General features: G+C 43.0%; 1 protein-coding gene across 3 annotated transcripts in view; it reads right to left on the bottom strand.

Annotated features, from left to right (window-relative positions):
• The window catches only part of LOC146855412 (uncharacterized), a 658,880-nt gene that overhangs the window by 220,649 nt on the left and 415,544 nt on the right, over positions 1 to 22,687 (bottom strand). For all 3 annotated transcript variants that reach the window (XM_085653183.1, XM_085653184.1, XM_085653185.1), the window contains one exon: positions 11,243 to 11,406. In XM_085653183.1, coding sequence (XP_085509309.1) covers positions 11,243 to 11,406 — 164 coding nt within the window. The remainder of the gene's footprint in view (positions 1 to 11,242; positions 11,407 to 22,687) is intronic.

The raw sequence follows: 22,687 nt of genomic DNA, 5'->3' as shown, positions 1-22,687 counted from the left end.
CTGTTTTGTTTTTCTTGTATTGTTTTTTTATAAGGCGTGTGTATTCGCTTGGGGCTATAGCCGTGAGTTCTGGCTTGTGTTACATCTCCATAACCCACTTTTAGTGACTATATAGTGACATTTGGTGTGTTTATATATAAAAACAGCACATGTGCATATAGGTGTAATGAGGCAGCCCTTATTTTCCATTTTTCATTTGTACCGGTTTGACAGCATCTGTGTGTGGTTGTCAGAATGGCAGACTCGGCTGGATCATTTCACCAACCCATGAATATGAGAGGTTTGGTGGCAAGACAACTGCAGCTTTCCTACTTATCCTCACTCAAACCAGCAACATTGTAGCCCACAGGACAGGAAAATATGACATGCATTAGGAGACTGGCCTGTTGTGGGGTTTGAAAGATCAAACCCAGGGAAGCTATCACGGTTTTACTTGTTCAATCATCTTGTAACCAGTGGTCACATCAGCACCCGGTAGCCACTCCATAACACGTGGCCAATAGACAATACTATTGACAACGCCAATACATCTTGGATTGCCAATACCAATGAGCTTTGCCAATGCTTGTTATTCAAGGCAGCAGTCATGTATTATCTGCTATAGAATATAATCATCAGCATTGCATTTGATGTGAATCACAACTCAAATGTATCATTTTGTGTGGTATTGTTTGATCTAGTTGGTACCTTCCATTCTTCCCCTTTTCTTTCTTGGTATTTTCTCATGGAATGTTTATGTTCAATAGGAAAATGTGAATGCTTAGAACACAGAGAGATTGCATGGACTGTGGAACCACTGTGTTCTGTTGCTGATGTTTGTCTCCCATAATAAAAGAAGAAACTTTCTGTTATATTCCTACCGTCATTTTGGATTCAACATCACAATGGTGACAAGGATGGGGACTTTAGGAGATTTTCCTTGACCCTAAATCGAATCCCCAAGTTCAGATCAAGAAGATAGATACCTTGCCAGATTTGTTTATACATGAATTTCCTGATTTTTTTTTCTGGAAAGGTGGGGTGCATCAAAGGGTACAAGCATCACATTTGTTTGAAAGGGGAGCGAAATCAGTCTCATGTAAGGTCTGAAGTATTCCTTTCAGATTACAGGAAGCTGTAGAGGCAGAACTAAATAGACTCCAAGAGGAAGGTATAACTGAAACTGTAAAAGCTTCTCAATGGATTCTAGCGGTTGTCATAGCTACCAAGAGCTCAGGCTATACCAGGCTATTTGTGGATCTTCGGCATCTTAATAAGGAGGTTGCTGAGGATAGGTTTCCCCTGCCCAATATCATGGAGAGGATTAATTTGTTAGGTAATGGAAACACTTTCACCACTCTAGATCTAAGTTCAGCTTGCCACCAAGTTAAATTGTGTGATGAGTCCAAAAATCTTACACCGTTTATAACCCCTTTTGGTGTATTCTACTTTAACAGAATGTCATTGAGGCTGTGCTCTGTCACCTCTGTGTTTCAGAGACTTAAGCAAATTATTTGGGGAATGTAACTGCTGTAAAGTTCTTTCAGGAAGATGCACTCATTTTCACTGATACTTTGGATAAACATATGAAGAAGGTTAGAGAGGTCTTAAACATTTTCTATTCCAAGAGTATTACCTTCAAAATTTAGAAATATAAATTTAGTCATCCAGAAATATCGTATTTGCGGCATGGTATCACAGGTGATGGGATCAAGTTGAAGGATGAGCTGGTCAATGCCATCCATAAGGTAATGCAGCCTAATAAGAAAGAGGATGTACACGTATTTTTAGAAATGGCAGAATTTTACGCCAGATATGTTCCTCTTTTGCAAGGAGTTCCTGTAGCATGAGAGAACTACTCAAAAAGGCATTCAATTTGTGTGGTCTGAAGAGTGTCAGAAGGAGTTTGAGGACATTAAATCAGCTATAGCATCAGCATAATGCTTAAAAATCTCATACCGGGTTTACAGTATTGTGTGGTCATGGATGCCAGTGAGTGGTGTAGTTCTCCAGTAGATGCAGAGTGGCAGTGAGTGGTGTAGTTCTCAAGCAGATGCAGAGTGTCATAGAGGTCACAATTGCGTTTGCATCAAGATTATTGAAGGAGGCAGAAACACGATATTCCACTATTGAAAAAGAGTCAATGGCCTTGTTTTGGGCACTGACGAAGTTTAGGTAATTTTTGTAGGGTGTCTGATTTGTAGTCCTATCGGATCATAAACCACTACAAGAAATGTTGGGAAAAAAGGTCTAGACTGCATCTCTTCATGTATGTGGAATGTTGCGTTCCAAGATTTTCAGTTTGTAGTCAAGTTTAAACCTGGGTGGGTAATAGATCGGCGGCTTGCTTATCTAGATTGAGAAATTACTAATTAGAGACAGGAGATGACAATGAAGTATGGAGGAAGATGTGAAAGGTATGTCTGGTTACATATCTGAAAGTGAGTGGATGTTGGAATTGGAGAAGGATGAGGAGATTACATTTGTGCATGATGGCATACTTTATGGAAATGACATAATGCAAAATTGTCAGGATATGGCAAAGTGTCTGGTGAACGTGCTGTTAATAATGGTCTTGTGTTAAGGGGTAGCAGGTTAGTTCCGCCTAGTGGTGTGAGGGAGCTTCTAGTGCATTTGGCTCATAAGGGCCATCAAGGAATCTGCAAAACAAAGGAAGGGTTGAGAACGGCTTACTGGTGGCCTGGCATGGATCTGGTGGTGGAGTGGTTGATACAAGACTGTTGTGAGTGTACATTGAGTGACAAAACTTTGACAGTTAGAACTTCCCCATTGATTTGAAATGAGATTCCCAAAGAAGTTTGGGATGAGGTTGCATTTGACATAGTGGGACCCTTATGTGGTGGATCAACCTCTATATATTTATTAGTGCTGATGGATATTCTCTCCAAATGGCCAGAAGTTGCAGTCACTACAGTGATTATCACAACTGCAGCTATCAACTTTCTGACAGAGGTGTTTTACCGGAAGGGAAATCTCAAAAGCTTATTGACTGACAATGGGGTACAGTAGACCTGGAAAATCGTGGAAGGGATTTTGGAGGAAAGAGGTATTACTCATAAGAAGTGTGCCTTGTACCATCCAATAACCAATGGCATGATTGAGAGATTCAACAAAACACTGAAGGAGACTATTTAAATTGCTAAATGCAAAGGAGTAAACTGGATGGACATGGTGAAATATAGAGTGGAGAAATATAGGTAGACACCTCATGTCACTTCAGGGACTTGTCCATTTGTTCTGTTTAGGAAGTGTAATCCGCACACTAAAGTGTGTCCACAATGGGCGAGTGTCTATTGCGAAGAGCTTACTCATGTGGGAGACCTGATTAAAAGAGGAAAATTGAGGGAGATTCAGTTTCATGAAGAAAGCAAACAGCAGTATGATATACACAAAGCAGTCAAACGCATGGACTTTTAGATGGGGGTGTGGTGAAAGTGAAATAACCCATATATTCCTGTGTTCCTTATTCATGCTTTAGCAAGTCCTCCAAGGTGATCAAGGTGTTCAGGGGGGCAGCTAAAGTAGATGACGGAAGGATTTGGAATTTTAACAGAATTGTGATGTTATCAAAAAAGTAATGTATTTGTCATGTTCTCTTTGTTAAAAAAAACAAATGATAACTTATCTTTCACATTTTTCTATTGTTTTGGTCGGGATAGGAAGGGGGGGTGTAGTATTGTTTGATCTCTAGTTGGTATCTCCCCTTCTTCCTCTTAACTTTCTTGGTATTTTCTCATGGAATGTTTGTGTTCAAGAGGGAACAAGGAATGTTTAGAGTGATTCCATGGACTGTGGAACTGCTTTGTAATGTTGCTGGAGTTTCTCTCCTTAATAAAGGAAGAAACTATATCTGAAATTCCTGCCTTCATTTTGGATTCAACATCACAATGTCATTGTTAGGCTTTTCATTGATCTTCCACTAGACTTGAAGGTGTGTTCTCCAGTCAGATGAATCTCAGAAGATATATTTTGTGACATGTTGAGTTTCAGGTATAATTTTATTTTCTTCAAAGCCACTCAAGGTCCCCAACACAGGAGGATTCCAATGTTTAACTCTCCCATAGAACATACTGAAGGTAATGATGCCTAAATGAGAAAATGTGATTAGGGTTTACATCTGCATTTTATTTTAAAAGAACAGGTGAAGTTATTTGATACTTGTCAAATTTGCACTTATCAATGGTGTGGAGACCTGGAGAGCAGAACCTAATTCGTGGAAATTAGTTTACTTGATCATGTGTCTTTGGTAAACATAATGTGTCTCCAATATCTTCTACAGTAGTACAACAAGAAATAAAAGTAATATTAAAGAAGATGAGTTACAATTTGTAAAGAGGAAACATGTTAGTTAAAATGGAAATGCTTCAGTTTCTACTGCATTCCATTGTTGCATTAAGTTGCCTTTACCATTACAAAGGAAGACCAAGCACATGCAGGTCAGTCTTGTCTGCATCCCACAATGGACATTCTGCTCTGAATAGCTAGGCTACACCCATTAATGAGGTGAGGCCTGTGCACCTGATTTTAGTGTATTGAATGTGACTCTTACTCCTTCCTCTGGCCAATCCCACTGTGAACTAATTCACAGCCCCATTCTAGTTCCTGTGATTTCCATCATTTGTAAAGCGAGACAAGAAAAAGTAAAGTATGGATTTGATTACTCTGAAGTAAAAGGAAAGTGGGCCAAGAAGGTAACTAACAATAGTTCAACCGTGATTTTGTGAGACATGTCAGATGCATTGCGCATGTCCCTCATCTAATAGTGTCACATTTGAGAGTAGATGAAAACCTGTGCTTGAGTTTCTTGCATTTCAATTGCTCATATAGCACACCACATGCAGTGATCATACTGCAAGTGTGCTACAGTTTGCCACGCAATTGGCTGAAGTTACCAGTTTAACATAATATTTCACATTACACATGCAGGATTACTTGTGGGAACAATACAACTCCATAGGCGTTTTCGTCACACTGGCTCAGAGACAACTGATAAGCATTGTGATTTATGTACTAAGGCCACTACAGTAGATCAAAACCATGATAACCATAGGCTGTGACAGTCAGATAACTTCTGGTATTAGTTGGCCAGTTGGTGAAAGTTCACTAAGGCCATGGTTTGTTGAAAATGACATAACACAAACAACAAACATACATTTGCTTATTCAACAGTCTTATTTGAATAGATTTTTACAGCAGTGGGTATTGTCAAATCTTAAGAGCTTGAATACAGAATAGGGGACAGTTGTTAAGGATAATTACTTGTGGCACAGGCTTGGAATACATACAACAAACCTTTAAAGACAAAAGTAGACAAAAGCATAAGTGCCAGTTGGGTCTAGCACAATAAGAGGTGACCAACGTCAAATGTCTTTAATGTCTATCATCAAGGGGTGACTAGAAAGCAATCAATGAGCAGGCAATAGAAAGGCTCTCTTCTAGGGATTTGCACTTCTCAGACAAAATCAAGCCTGTCATACACTTTTTGCTTTAAAAACGTTGCAGCCTCAGAGAAGGCTCTTTTTCAAGGTATGAATTTTAACTTTTCACCTCTATTAAAGCCATAAATAAAATGCTATCACTCTTATTTACGTCTATTCAGCTGTCATCAAATTGTGCCTGTACCTTTAACATAAAATAAGTAGTAATAATGATCTTGGCTTTTGCATCAAAACCTTCTATTGATGGCTTTTTGCAAATCGTCTGCATTACATAAAGAATACCTCTTAAATTTCACACTTCATTTAAGTGTAATGTGCTTATTTTTAACCTGTTGTGCCTGATTTAAAAATAGTATCAAACATTTTAATTTTTCTTTGGTGGTCTGGTGGTGCAGCTTTTTGCATGATATGGGATAGAAGAATGAACAACGTATACACATAACAAGAGGACCAATAGAAAGTAGATGATTTTCATTAGCTATTCATTGATATTGATCATCGGGAAGCTGACCCTTTACATCAGCAGTATATTGATATGCTGTTTAGTCCATGTGTGTCTTGGGCAGAATGGCTGTTTTTGTAACGAGTCGTTCAGTCTCACAGGCGGATGTAGGTATTGGATCCTAGCCAGTTTGATGTGCTTGAATTTAGACCATCAGAAATAGTTCCTTAGCAAAACCTACTTACTGTTTTACTGTCACACCGACACACCTTCCAGAGACGTGCACTGGGAGGTCCATCGGATTAGGTTCCTTTCCTTGGATTCCCCAAACATGTGGCTGAGTTGGCATTCCTGCTTCTGCGTTGTAACAGAGCTTTCTGATTGTTAAGTCAATAGTTGTTCATGGTTATACCTTTATCTGAGAGTGCACAGATACTTTTGTGCAAACTGATAATTCCTTAAATAGTTAGTTTCGAGTGGTTTTCCTACTGTTTCCAGTTTGGATTTTGGACCTTATCATGGATACTTATTTAAATGAAAATTGGTAACTGAATTCACGTAAGATTTAAGGTTTCATTAAGAGCCTTGATAAAGTGGTATACTCTTGAAACATGTATGGGCTATATTCCCAACATTTTTCCAGGGCCTAGTCACTCCAAGACTTTTTCACAAAGCCCAACCAGTTTTTTTTTTCAGAGATTTCATTCTTAAAATTTCTGCAAGCCCCTCTCTAAAGTAGGAAAATTCAAAGGTCTTAGTGTAGCCCACTCAGCTTTTTCATTGATACCCAGATCCAAGTGTAGTGGCAGTAATGGTGTGCCCGTCCCTACGCCAGTAAGAGCTCTGAGAAAATTATTTTCAGCAACACTCATGACATCCATGTTGCAATGACCCCAAAGCTCAGCTCCATATAGGTCTCCCCCACTTGCTTGAGCCTTATGAATTTCCACAGTTGGGAGGACTGGTGCCCAAGTAGATTTTTCTGTAAACCTGAAAATGGCCCTGGCTTTATGTTTGACCGCGATTGGGCTTTTTAAGATCTGCGCTTCCCAAGACACTGCTTCTGCCTGCCAAATAACTAAATAATGAAACTCCTGTATCCTTTATAGTGGCTCATTCCCTGCACTGCTGACACCCCTCACCCTGCCTCTCCTTGAGTAGGTCATACATTTAGTTTTGGTGGTGATGATTTCAAGACCATACTTTACACAGAACTGGTTGAAGCGGTCAATCAAGTTCTGTAGGCCCCTCATAGTTTTAGCTAGCATGAGTGTGTCATTGGCAAAGAAAAACGTCCGGGATTTTGTGGCCCGCCAAGGAGGGGGAAATCGTTGACACATTTCAACAGGTAACTAACACAGTTGTTGATGTATGAAAAAAAGTGTGGGTGATAAAACGCAACCTTGGAACACAACTTGCTCAACTGGAAAAGACTCAGTCATTTCCCCACTTGTGCCACACCGGACCTTGGCAAAGTGTCCCTCGTGGAGGAGCACAACTATATTCAATAAGTTAGGAGGAACCCCATCCCTTGAAGAACCTTACACAATTTCTCTCTGGTCAACAAATCAAATGCAGCGTGGAGGTCAATAATGCCACAAAGAGGTGCCTCCCATGTCCACCATTTTCTATTTGGCCAGAAGGAATAAGAAGTCCGGAACAACACTAGTTTTGTGTCTGAAACCTACCTGCAGATTCAGGAGGATATGATTTCCCTCACACCAGTCTAGAAGACGTCCAACACCTCTTTGCAAAAAAACTTTAGAAAATAGTCCATAGGACTGATTGGGCGATAATTAGAGTGGATGCTGGGATTCCCTGTCTTAAAGACTGTCACAATCTCAGCACCCTTCCATGATGTGGGAATAGCCTCCTCCGCTACAATTGAATTGGGGATGGCACTAAGGTAAGGGACCCAAACAGAATTATTGGATTTAAAGAGGTCTGCGGGGTTCCTTTCAAGCTCTGGAGCTTTCCCTTGTCTAAAAGAGGCCACAGCAGGAGCAGTTTCTCCTAGGGAGAAGACTACTGGAGGCAAGTAGGAGTTGGGCGCACAACTAACGTCCCTAGGTGAAACAACCCTCTTTGGTTCATGGGTGGCTGAGTGCAGGTTTAGAAAATGGGTGACCCATTCACATGATAGAATAGACGACTCAATTGGTTTCCCTCCACCTAGTCTGACTAAGTACTAAAGTTACTTCTGATTGTTGATAGGGGAAGTGTCCAAATTGCACTTTCCCATTGTGCTTTGGCCTGCTTTAAAGTAGACCGATATAGGACCTGCTTTCCCTAATTTCCCATGTGACTCCCTTTTTTATTGCTTCCAGCAGCTTGGTCTTTGCAGTTCTACGTGACTTATTGAATTTCCCCTTTGGAGAGGTCAATGTGGGGTGTCCCAACACTCCCTTGGTAAAGAAGTCCATCAACTTTAGGAATACTGAATTGTGCTCAGTCAAGATTGTTGCATTGTTCCCCTAGTTAGAAAGCACAGTCTCCATGTGGGGAACAAGGGTTTAATATATGTCCGCGACTGCATTGGGTGAGTAGCTCACTACCTCCCACTTGATATTTCTCCTATTGTCCTTGACTTCAAGCTGGTTCAGGTGTCCCTCCACTTCAGGAGCAAAAGACAATACAGTCGACTGTTTCAGTTTGAGTATTAAGGGTTGTGGTTCCTCTAATCTCGCTCCATCACCAACATGACACCCATTTGACTCCAGAGTCTCACATCCAGGAGGATGTAGTAAAGGGAGCTACCATACAACCCTCTTCTAAAGGTGGGAGCAGGACTTTTATCTGAGGGTGAGCAGTCATTTTAGACACGCAGGCCATGCGAAAGAGTGAGTTCCACCACCTGGAATGCTGCCCTAGAAAGGTTTCTTCTCACTGGAGAGGTGAGATCGGAGATCCCCCTATTGAATCCTCAGTGCTATATTGATCTTGAGCTATACCACGCAGTTCAAAGGAGAGGTTGAAATCGCCAGCCACAAGCAAATGGTGGGACTCTGAGTGGGCTACCAATATTTTGTTCAACAATCAGAGAATTTGGAATTCCAGCTTATGCCCACAGCGCCTGTTGTATATGTTAATCAACAGGAACAGTTTGGACTTCAGGGGAAAAAATTAGCTCTTGAGTGCCTGGGGAACCCGATTCAAATTCAGTAATAGGATAGAAAAAGGTGGTGCACACAGAGATAAGCAACCTGCCTGAAGGGCACCCGGAAACCGATTGCATAGCGGGCACACTGTAACTCTTAAACCCAACACTGTCCACGTGCTCAACTGCCAATGTCCCCTGCTACAGAAAATGTTATGGCTATCAATTAATTGACCCCAATCAGGGTCACCTAACCTGTCCCTGATGTCTGCAATATTCCAGCTCAGAATAGTTATCTGGTGATAAGGTATTGATATCTGTATAATCCATCCATGGGCAACCGACTAATTCAATGGGTGATAATTCAATTCTCGCCCTCAAATCACCTGGGGTACAAACACTAATATGTAGGGAGCTGGTCTTACAATCTGCCATTGACAAAGATCGTTTACTTAGGGATTTTCTTGCTGTAATACAATCTACAGGTGGCCATTCTTGTGGTGCACAACAGGTGGTAAGGTTGCAGTATTTACTTGAGGGTGCAGTCAGTCAACCTGAGAAAGGGAAGAGGAAAATTCCGCTGGGACACTAAATATTCGAGAGGAGGCCATTTCCACCAACACTGGAACCCGCAAATCTCAATATGCAAAATTGTTGGACAGGCGTACGCCTATGCCTTAAGTGGTGATAGAAGAAACCTAATGGGAGGAGAGAGATTTTAGGACCTGGCACACCCAATTGCATATAGTAAGCCAATAGAATTTGGACAATATTGGGATACCTAAAATGTATGACAACACAGTTGCCTTCTATGGTCTACATCAGAGGGCCGACCCATCCCACCCTCCGAACCCTCAGAATATGACAGGTATCTGAGTACGATAGGCCAGCATGGATGTGCAACCAATGTATGCAATCACAGTGTGTATGGGCGCTTCAGCTGGCCTGTGGGCCCTTGTACTCCTTGGTATGTCTTTCCTGTGCTTGTTGGGTCAAAGGTTTTCTGCATTAGTCTTAGGCACATGGGTGACATGCCCCTGGCAGTATCATGGCGGTCATCCAAGGCAGTTTGCGCATCTTTGCAGTTCAGGGTCAGCAGTTGTGGAGGACATGTGTGGCACCAGCCCGGGCTGCGCAGCTACTCATAGCACCTAGCCATCCCCACCGGCATATGACACAGGCCAGCCATCACCCAGGACCACACCAAGGAAACCACATTCTATGCGGGCCGTCCAGCTCTGCCCCGCCCTCTGGAGCTCATGGCCTTTCCCCCTTGTGCCGCCACCACTCCAGTGCACCCTGCTATCTCTAAGTGGCCATCCATGCCAGCCCCTCGAGTATTGCCCGGTGACGTGGCGAAATGGGTGCGGTTAGAGGAGGATTACTCCATTGGCTACTGGAGTGTAGCCATCTTCTTGGGCTTCCAGGCCATGCACCCCCATTTATTATTAGTAATAGTGATATTTGAGGATGTTATGCAAGAACAATTTTCTTTTATAATCACTGTGCGACATAAATTGAAGTTGTACCTGCATCGAATATAAATAACCAATAATACTAACTATGTAGAGTAGAGGACACATATAAAAGGAATCACAAAATGGTGTCTGCTTAAAAAAGGACACAACATAAAATTAAGTGTATTGGCAGATAAGAACAACAGAGTTCATCCATTCTGCCCATGTTTTGCACGATATTGTCATATAGTCTAACCAAATGTTCTCCGACTTCACTATTGCCATCTCAGTCCTCTGTGGATCTTTATAAATGTATGTCTTTTTGTATCTCAGCTTTTGAAGGAGGACAATTCAACTAATTCATTACGTCTTCCATGCTACACTATTTTCTAATACTACCTCTGCATTGCAGTTTATTATTGTGATGTCATGCATTACTTCTGTAGGAAGCTTATATCATTTAAACGAGATTCTAAATCTGATTTGCTATGACATAGCAACAGCTGATAACAAAACTCGTTACCCACTGTTGCTAGGTCATAAAGACCTTCCAGGCCAGGCTATATGGACTCTCTGAGAGCCTGTCAGCACAGCGCAGCTCTTTTGCTTTAACTGATAGCAGAAAGCACAGCTACAGGAGGGGGGAGGAAGGCAGGGGAAGGTGGTGGGAGTGATGTAAGGATGGCAGCTAAGGTATGGTGCCCACAGCCTTTCCACTATGTTTAAATTTTTCAACCTCAGTTGACTTCTGCATTAAATGAGAATTGAGTAGTGAGTACTTAAATTCGAACCAAATCTTCTTTCTTACCGTTGAAGAAGTGGGTCTTCAAAATGTTGCTGTGTTTGAAATGAATTCTCTAGGCTATCACCGAAAATGGCGAGGAAGACAGAAATTACTTCATCGGGATCATAGTTGCATTGTCGTAGAGCAGCAGCCACTTCTTTGTAGTCAGTGATAACTGGGAGGGCGCTCTGCATGGGAAGAGAACAAGGACAATGGTGCTGGTCAGCAAGAAGTGGCGCGTTGATAGCAGAATGTATGGGATAAAACACTGCCTTGAACACAAAAGCCTTAAACTAGAGGAGCTCATGGGAAAACCTGAGGAACTGGATAATTAACAAGATTTTCAAATTTATGTATGAGAAGCTTCTATACAAGAAAGTTCCAAACTTGATGTAAGGCAAGTTAAAATGTTTCTCCACCCATTCAGATAGGTTTTCCTGCATATTATGGGGGCAGTTTAAGCTGAGACAAGGGAGATGCTATGAAATTCATAGGTGTGAATGTTGCATGCAATAGCTTCTAATTGTTGGCTTTGTGAACACAAATTATTAACAATACTACAACTCACAACCTTGTAATGGTGTTGACCAAACAAAATGCTCTTAGTTCAAAGTGAGATTAATATGGATGTTGCTCGGATATGAATTTATCTTAAAAAATGAAAGACAAGAGGTGTTTGTCAAAAGTTGATTTAATTAAACGCAGCGGCAGGGAGAGTATCGACAGAGTAGCGTCTGAAGAAAGTCTCTCATTGTACAGAAGTTTGAGGAGACCATTTATACCGTTCGTAAGGTACAATAAACTGATCTGGCAGTCATAGACAACAAGAACAACCATCTGATAAGGGGGACATACGTGGCTCTCGACCTCGGGGAGAGCTAGTGTGGGTCAGTGTGTATGTGTCCAGATGTCCGGCGTGGGGAACGCGTCATCAATAAGTGTGGCGTGTATGCTGTGTCCTGATTGGCTGAGTGTTCCTAACTTTCTGTGGCATCTATCATTTTGGTATTTTGGGAACACGTGCCTTTGGCCAAACGTGTTTTATTAGGGCCAATTTCCTCAGACCAGTTTGTGGTGTAACTGCCTATCTGTGGAATCAATCAGGGTTTTCCCTAGGTGCGTGTTTGTCTTGGGCTAAGTGTAAACCCACCTATGAACTGTCATTCGGTAGGCTCGGGGTTTTGATCACAGGGCCTGTCAGATGATATATCTCTGAGTTTGGGTTGATTGGGGGGGACCTTAGATGAATCCCACAGCAATGATATGAGTTCGTTAAAATGTGTACAATTAACATGGCGGGCATTGATATCATTTTTACCAACATCCTCAGTATTGTGCATACAGTTGTCATAGCATACATCGATATTGTCCTTACTGATATTGACATTGTTATTGTGCATAGATTATGACATGCATTGACATTGTTTCTACTGCTATCAGCATTGTTATGTGTGCATAAATAGCAGCATACATTTACATTTGTTCTACTGGTATCGACATTGTTATGCAAGCACACTTTAATGGCGTGCATTGATATTACTTTTAGTGGTATTGCCATTTTTGGGCCCGCATATATCATGGTGTGTAATGACATCACATTAACGGATATTAACATCGACCTACAACAAAAAAGTCTGTATGAATCATTCAATATTGTGGTGTGCATTTGAGTGGGACAAAAGTTCCTAAAACCAGAAATAGTATGTGTGAACTGAGACAGAGCTTAATTAGTAATGCTCATTACAACGCAAACACAAGTTGATAATCAGTAGTGCCACCAGAGCTAGCACACATGGATTAAATAACCTAACTGATCAAACTAACACCGTATACCTCCAGTGGCACAGATCGGTCAAAACAAAGGCAAAACAGTACATTAAAAAATACACTGATTAAGTAACTGTATGCGCATGATATCAAAAACTGTATGCGCAGGATATCAAGAGCAAAGTTACAAGCTGCAATGGACTCCAAAAAGACAGACTTTTGTAAGCCATACAGCTTCAAGTGATGGTAATGATACATGACATGTGATAAACATAATAAAAATACATAATTTCTGCAACATTTCCCATATAAATATAACACAATGCAGGTGGCGGAGCTTGCGTGGCTTGAAGATGGATGCCCCTTGACAGAGCTCCTTCGGCCGCACTGAATATCCTGAATAATCCTGCACATCTGACAAATTTCAGATGGCTGGATAAGCGCCTACTGCCATAGATAAAATTACATCAGCAGAGGCAGCAAAGAAATTGGCCCGTCACAACGAGCAGTGAGGTGGTGCGTCAGCAGCGTCAGCAGCCTGTACAGCGACTGGGAAAGAGAAGACAGACAGAGTGGATAGGTCGACCAAAGTGAACGGTGAGCGACACCCCCAACACCGCAGGAAGGGTGAGCAGCACTTGGGGTCAGCTGAGCTATTGGAGCCAGCGGTCTGAGAGCGTTGGAGAGCGGCGACCGGGTGCAGGGTGTGAGGCTGCAGTGGAGGAGGGCCCAACACTGGAGCAGAGGCTGTAAAGACCCGCGGCCTGGAAGGAGCTTGCCGCCTGCTGTGTACTGCGCGAGGCCGACACAAATAGAGGCCTGGCCGCAAAGCAGAGAATTGGGAATAGCGCAATGGGGAGGACGGCTCTCTGTGAGCAGTTAGTAACGCTTAATTAAGCAGGAAACGCCCGGGAGTAGGAGAAGACCCTCTCTTGCAGTACGTGAAGAGCAGAACGTACTGCACTGCAAGCAAGCAGTTCTATGGATACCATAACACTGGCATGGCGCATACGTAGCTAAGACGCTAGTTAAGTGCGCAGGTGAAACACGGTGGGAAAGAAGCTGAAAGAGATCGTTCTGGAGAGTGCAGATTATAGTGAGCAATAGACTGAGGCCTGTGACAGGGAGAGAAGACGTACTAGTGCGACACGGGCACTGAACTCCCATTACAGAACAGGGACCTCCCCCTACTGGCACAACTGTGAGGCAATATGGGGAAAACAGATAAAATACAGCCTACATTACAATTTGAGCAACATAGGACCCTCAGCACATGCAGGGATGAGCAAGCTGAAACAGAGCATGAAGCAGAAACTGCAGAGACATCACTGGGGGGGGGACCAGTGTCAGATATTATCCACCATGCAGACTATCTTACCCACGATAGATGGCAAGTTAGACACGTTAACATATAGGGTTGACAGGCTATCTGAGAGAATGGATAAACAGGCCAAAAGAATGGACATGGTGGAGCACAGAGTATCAGACAATGAAGACACCCAGGGCACGATAGAGGACTCCCAGAGACAACAGGAGAAGGCGATAGCAGTGCTGCGAGCAAAAACAGAAGAATTGGAGGAACAATCAAGAAGAAACAACCTCAGAATCATATGCATAGCCGAGTCCACCAACACTGGTAAGATTTGTCGAACAATTACTTGTGGTGGTACTGGGCAGAGACACCATCTCCGACCAGTCTGTGGTAGAAAGAGCCCACAGATCCCTGGCCCCTCGCCCGCCACCAATAGCAAGACCCCACCCTATAATAGCGAGAATTTTTAATTATAGAGACCGAGACACAGCTCTGAGATCCTCCAGGGAGCTGAAGATGTTCAGATATGAGGGGACAGAGGTCTCGCTGTATCCGGATTTCACGCCACAGGTCCAGGAAGCACAGAAACAATTTATCCCAGCAAAGAGGAAGCTACAGGAGATGAATATACCCAATGCCATGTTATATCCTGCATGTCTGAAAATAACTATGAACCGCACGCAGAAAATCGGTTTGATCCAATCTATATGATCTGGAGGAGGAGGAAATCCTCAGACTATGAATGAAACTGCCTAGACAATCTGTATACACCTGAGCAACAACACTCTACGGAGAGACAATGGAATGGTATATTGAATGTACAAAATGACTATAAGATGGCATGACTGCTCTCAGAAAGAGGATATAATAATGGAAACGGAGAAAAAGGGGAAAGGGTCGAACAGAAGTGACATCACCCTGAACACTAGAGACGCCAAGATGTGCATTATGAGTTGTTTAGTGTGGCCCTCTCTGCAAGCTGCGAAGAATAGTTTGGTGGGCAGCTCATGCCCCGGAGTGTGTACCACAACATAGATGTAAATGTGAGGTTGTTTGAAGGAGGGGGGTGTTAATGGGAATACATGCAGTAGGGAGTTATATCTTTGGTGCGATTGGGGGGTCAAAGTAGGAGAGAGGAACATGCAGGGGGATTAGTTGATGGTAGGACACAACAAATGGCAAACTTTTGTTCCCATAATGAGCAATTCTACAGCATGTGAGACACAGATCTAGATACGCTACATGCCTTGTAGGCAGAGAGATTACACAGGGGCATAGATCACTGATGCTAATGACATGGAATGCAAGTGGTCTGAACAATCATTGGAAAACTAGACAAGTGCTAGCATACCTAGACAGGCATAACGTGCACGTAGCCCTGCTTCAGGAGACACATCTCACCAAACTATCTGAGATGAGTAAAGGAATGGAGCTAGATGGGCAACGACGCGAATAGCTTCCTCTTACTCCTCTTATGCAAGAGGGGTGCTTCTATTAGTGAAGAAGGGGACTCCGTTTGCAATGCAGTACACCAAAACAGACACACAAGGTCGGTATAGAATTGTCCAGTGCGACTTTAGTGGTACAACTCTCACACGGGTCAATATGCCTCAAATATAGACGATCCTGATTTTTTTGTGCAAATTTGGGTGCAACAACATGAACTGGCACCAACGGCGATCATATGGGGGGGGGGGGGAGACTTTAACACATGCATAGACCCAGTACTGGACAGAGGCACATAGTACACCAGATATGACAAACAGGCTGCAAGAGAGTGAAGGGTGGGCATGGTGGAGCAAGGGCTGGTTGACTTGTGGAGAATAAGGCATCCAATCAAACAGGAGGGCATGTGTACCTCTCTCACACATAACTCCTGGTCTCAAATAGACTTCTGGCTGGGAACCAAAGAAGTGAGCACCTGGACAAATTTGACCATACAACAAAGACACTTTCGGTCCATGCCCAATACGCTTAGAACTCCTACTGCCCACACATACGCCCAAACAGTTTACGTGGCGCTTCCTATCCGAGGCGCTGCTGGACCAAGTGTTTAAAGCCGAAATAAGGAGGCCATTGTAGAATTATTCGAACACAACTAAGGCTCAGTGTCAATCGCACAAACACTGTGGTAAGCCTTTAAGGAGACTCTCAGGGGAGTCTGTTTTGGTAAGGGGGCAGGGGTCCTGAAAGATATACAGCAGCAATTATGCATACTTGTAAGAGACATCCAAGAACTAGAGAAAGAGCATGGACAGACACTAGCTGTAGAAATGCCAGCTAAGATTTACACAATGATGTCAGACTATCAGGAGATGGCTGACCAAGAGCTCTGCTTCCTCACATGTGGACACATGGTACGCAAGTATGGGGAAGGTGGTAGACCGGGGCGCACACTGGTGCAGAAGTTGCACACCACACGAGCACCCACACAAATAGTGCAAATAATGGACGAGCAGGGCAAAACATGGCAGGACACCACAGCAATACTCAAAACCTTTACAGAATATTACACACAACCATATTCCCCCATGCCTACAAGCCACAGAGGCAGAGATAGAGGATTATTTGCAAGATATTGCTATGGCCTGGCTCTTGAATGGGCAACGGGTATATTTTATGCAGCCTACTACAGAATAAGAGATTAAAGATGCTATAAGAACCCTGTCTAAGGTCAAACCCCCTGGGACAGATGGGTTCACCAGAGAATTTAATAAGGAATTTGAGGAGCTATTAGTGCCACAAATATTTGATATGTATGAGGAAGTTTATGAGCAGGGCCTGCTTCCCCCATCGCTCCGAGAGGCATTATTAATAACTATACTCAAACCGAATAAAAGTCCGGAACTTTGCGAATCATATAGGCCTATGTCGCTTATGATATTAACGCCAAAATACTGGCAAAGATACTGTCGAGTAGAATGCAGCCTCTATTGCAGCACCTGGTCTTGCCAAATCAATCGGGATTTATACCCACAAGATCAACGACCCATGACTTACGTACCCTCTTTTGCCCTATTTCATCAGCTTGACCCCGACTTACCGGCTGCGGCTGCGCTATTAGACTCAACAAAAGCGTTTGACTCAGTGGAGTGGAGGTATATGTTTACAATATTGCCTAGAATTGGATCACCCCAGACATTCCTCCGCTGGGTTCAACTACTGCATACGGAACTGGTGGTAAGACTGAGGGTGAATGGGAACACAGTGGAACCATTCCCCGTTCACAGAAGAACAAGACAGGGTCACCACTTCTGTTTGCGGTAACACTCGAACAAAGGCGTGTAAGATAAGACAACGGCATACCCACTCAGCATATTGATGTATGCAGATGATATGGTCCTATATGTATGGGACCCGGCGCACAATCTTGAGCCATTATTAAGGGAATACATTAAATACGAAAGACTCTCGGGAATGAGTGTAAATTGGGCCAAATCGCTCATTATACCATTGACTCAGTGTACAAAGGAATGCAATATTGAATTTCTGCTGATCTGGAGCACTGACCCTATAATGTATCTAGGTATCTGAGTACATAGGGACCCGGAATTATTAGTTTGTGAGAACTAAGGCACAGCATTGTCAAAATTAGAGGGCCAAATAGCCTGTTGGATCAGATTGCCATTCTCTTTAGCCGACAGAATCACAATTCGAAAAATGATTATCCTGCCCAGATTTTTATATTTATTTATAAACATACCCATATACCTGCTACAGCATTTTTTCACAAAACTGAGATCCCATCTTATCACACTGACATGAGCAGGCCGTAAACCGAGAATCAAATGGGAAGAAATAGCTCGCACAAATGTGCAAGGAGGGTTTGGAGCGCCAGATATGTACAGTACCTCTGCTACCTCTGTGCGCAGGCGCATTTTGCGCACTACTGGCAAAAACAACACGAGTACATTCCACACGTTGCCATAGAAGCGGATGAGGCTTACCCGACCCCACTTTCAGCGTTAACACCACAGAGGAGTAGGCGAATATCACGAAAAGAAATAAATCCAGTGCTGAGCATGATAACCGCATGGAATACCTTAGCGCAGCAAGCACGCGAGGAGCCAAAATATGCTCCGGCATTACCCTTATCGCACCACCCAGATATATCAGGCACACAAGAGAGTAAAGCACACCATATAAGGGGGATGCGTTCCCGGGGAAAACGTTCCTAACCTCGATGGGGATATGTACTGGAACCACACAGACTCCGTTACATCTTTTTACATAGATGCGGCTGAGACAAGCCATTAAAACGCTACATATATATCGTTCCCACTAGAGCCACCTACACTGCAGGTATTACAGACTCTTCAGACTGCACCCACACGAGACAGGTTAATTACTAAGCTATATACTGCAGCACAACAGGAAAAACATAGAGGCACACAGAGGGCATTAGAGAGATGGAACAAAGCATTACATACACCCCTAGCTGAGGCGGACTGGCCTGCAGGTTGTTCACTTACTAAACTGCTCACACCAAACTGCAACTTACGCATTATTCATTTCAAATTTGTGCAACAGATGTATTATACCCCAGTGCAACTGTATGGATATGGGTCAATTCAATTCAAATATCTTTATTCGGGTATTTGCAAATAACCATAAAAGATACACATCTTAAAATTGACATTCTTTTGTATAAAAATCACAATCAAATATACAGAATAACCCTAAAAATCAACAGTACTTAAAAATCCCCAAAATGCGAGGTCATTTAAAAAAAAACTAAAAAAAAAACAGGACAATCAAGGCTATAATTCATTATCTATAAACTTCTAATAACAATTGATAATGGCTAAGTCTGGCGGAAGCTTTTAAAATCATATAAACAAGGGAGCAATCCTACAAGTTAGTTCTCACCTCTAGTATTTCTTAGTCTGACTGCCAATCGCAGAAAGTGCACAGTGCTAAATAATACAAATGGATCAGCGGAGAGTTTAAGGAATAAGAGGGCCACTTTAGCCTGTCTGATTTTCGAGCGTTTCAAGATGTTTTTTAGAAACCGCTTTCTTGGGAGAGCATAAAAAGGACATATAAGAACAAAATGCATGGTGTCTTGCGGAGATCGTTGATCGCAGCCGCAACACCCTTTTTTGCTAACATCACTCACGTAACCAGCTGGGACTGATAAAATGTGGTGCAAGAGATTTAATCTGAATCTTGTTATCAGGAATCTATCCTGTCTGTTATGTATATTGGACAGGTAAAATTCCATACCCACACAGGTTTTTAAAAGCTGGTGTTCTTTTACAGTACATTTCCGCCCTTCCCTTACCTCTCTAACACTAGCTGAGTGGCGTGAGAAGTCTGCCTTTATGACACCCTTATCTCTATTAACTATTGTAGAAGGCTTATCAAAAAGATTAGCATGGCCCAAACTGGTTAATGTTTCTTTTACGTGTTTGAGCCAGGGTATTTGCATTCCCTTATCCCTATTCATACAGTCCTCCAGGATTTGTCTGCTAAGGCTTGCCTCAGGGTTTGTCCAGATTTTGATCCAACAAATGATGGTTTTGAGGCATGCCCTTTCGCTGATATAGGAAATCCCCAGCTCTTCGTGGACTATAAAAGAGGGAATGCTTTGGGGGACTTGCAAAAGTCTCCTTAGGAACTTATCTTCCTCTAGCTGAATTTTTCTATCATTTATAAAGCCCCACACCTCACTTCCGTAGAGGGTTTTAGCACAACAGATGAGATTGTATAAGTGTACTATTTCGTTGGGTGACCAACGACCCAATCTGCGTGCATAATTCATGATTGACCCCTCCACACCAAGTTGTTGGGTACATTTATGACTAACAAGGGGTTTAAAGTTTAAGTCTTTGTCAAAAATCATACCCAAGTAGTTAAATTGTTTTACCTTCTCCAATTTGTGAGTGCCTATGGTAAAAACACAATTCTTGTGTGGGGTTTTACCCACTTCCATAATAAAGGATGTTGTGAGGTTAGGGACCAGGTCAAGGTCTGCCATGAAGCTAACAAATCCCCCAATGAGGGCCTGCAAGCTCCTTCCAGTACGCGCCAGGAGGACCGCGTCATCTGCATATAGGAGGACGGGTATTCCTCTCCTCCCAATGCAGGGACAGTCTGCCTCCAGGGCTCCGAGCGCCTTATCTAATCCATTAATATAAAGCGTAAACAGGAAGGGCGCCAGGATACATCCTTGCCTCACCCCACCCTTACACTGAAAATCTTCTGTGACATCACCCTCATTTGTATATCTGACCCGTGCCGTGGTGTTTTGGTGGAGCATACGCAGAGCGTGGATCAGACCTGAGTCCACGCCCATGGCACTCAGGGTCTCCCACAGCCTTCTTCTGTTTACACAGTCGAAGGCCGCAGAGAGATCCATGAATGCCAGATACATTGTCCCTTCCCTGGCCACAGTATACTTTTCCACCAGATGGTAAAGATTGAGGCATTGATCAGTTGTGGAGCGCCCCTTTCGAAAGCCATACTGGACATCAGTGATAATGTTATTTTCGTCAGCCCATATCATTAGGCGGTTTAAAATGACTCTTCCCAAGACTTTCGCCGTTACATCTATTAGGGATATTGGGCGGTAACATTGTGGGTCATTTGTATTACCCTTCTTGAATATGGGCACAATAACGGCCGTAGACCAAGATCTTGGCATGCCCACTTCAATAGCTGTATTATAGACCCTGGTTAAAATGGGGGCCCAAAGGTCTATCTGGCTTTTAAATAAATCCGGGGGTATTCCGTCTGGTCCTGGCGCCTTCCTCATTACCAGACCTTCTATTCCCAGTTGAACCTCATCCACTGTAATAGGTATCCAGGCACAACTGGGACATCCAATGACCGGTGTAGGCTGCGTCTCCGGTGCCCCGCGATTATACAAACTGGTGAAATGTGCTTCCCACGCCTCTGGTAAGATATGAGACGCCATTTGCGGTTTATCTTGGGGTTGAAAACAAGGGGCGTTTATTATCCTCCAGAAGCTGCTCATGTCTCTAAGCTCGGCAGCCTCTCCTAAGGATTCCCAAGCTTCAGTTTGTAAGGCTGTTTTCCTCAGCTTGGTCGCTTCTTTATAACGACTCCTACATACGGCTATGTATCCTTTGTCCTTGGGGACTTTTGTTAGTGCCAACTTCAAGTCCCTATGGGCTTTTGAACAGTTCTTATCGAACCACCTGGGACAAAAGTCAGCCTTAGGCTTGGGTTTACTTCTTAAGAGACTATCGATGTGCTGGGCAGTACCCTCGAATGCTACGATTAATTCAGTCCCCTCTACCTTAGGATCTAAGCACCTCCAGGTATAATTGTCGGCATTGTCTAGGAGGGCTCTATGGAGTTCAACAGCATCAATGTTACTCCATTTGATTCTTCTCCCCTGATCCCTTGTCTTATATTCACCCACAGTGGGAATCTCCGCCCCCTTGGTGCCAAGTGTGTCCGCTAATGACAAAATCAGAGGAGCTACCGGTTTCTTCAAGGCCGAAAGATATTTGGGACCCTATGATTTACTACCTACAGACATTGGAACAGGCCCTGGCAGAGGAAGGGAACAGAGATGAGTGAAATGATCAATAAACTAGGGAAGGCTAGAAAATGATTATCAGTCAGTACATAGATTCGGTTGTAAGCTTTAACAATGCCATATGCTGTAAAGTAATGCACAAACAAATATGTCATGGGATTGTATTGGTCTGTTAGAAGAAAAAACTATGCTCATTAGTCAAAGTATAGGAAACATATGAAAGAGACACATATCACTCAGAAAAATAACATGATGACAGTATGTAGACATTGATGCATCTTGGTATATTCTCACTGAGGCTGATTTTTCCTTTGTTACTCATTGCAGTATACAGTCGACTTGGCTTAACCTTTTTTGTTGACAGTTTTGCTAAGATTCATCAAACAGCACAAAAGGTATTAGCTCCTTCAGGGTGATCCATCAAGTGGGGCTAAGATGCAATTTTCCTTAGGAAGATTGAACAGCGATACAGCAAAACCTGCTGAACAGAATTACACCATATTTGGCAGAAAGCTAGCCTTTATCCAGAAAGTATACTTCTTGTGATCAGGTGTAAATCCTTTAAGTAGTTTGAGAAATTAGGGTTCAAAATGTATGTATATGTAGAGACGCGGGAATGGCAGATCAAAAAGATAAGTTCTGATTGGGTGCCTCACATCAACAAAGATGTTTACCAGCCATTTTAGGACTTGGGGACTAAGTCCTAGTATCCTGAAGAAAAAACACATCTGGTATAGGGGGCAGGGAGACTCTGAACCCATTAAGACTTGTGGGGAGGCTCCCAGAGGGACCCCACTCCCCCCACCCCGTGGCGAAAAACAGGCTTTTTGGTATGTTTTTATAATGGCACCTCAGTACCATACTTTTCCCACAAAGTGAG

This window comes from Triturus cristatus, chromosome 4_1 (assembly GCF_964204655.1).
Source record: "Triturus cristatus chromosome 4_1, aTriCri1.1, whole genome shotgun sequence".
Lineage (NCBI taxonomy): Eukaryota > Metazoa > Chordata > Amphibia > Caudata > Salamandridae > Triturus > Triturus cristatus.
The sequence above is the reverse complement of the archived record's forward strand: the minus strand, read 5'-3'. Positions and strand labels throughout refer to the sequence as shown.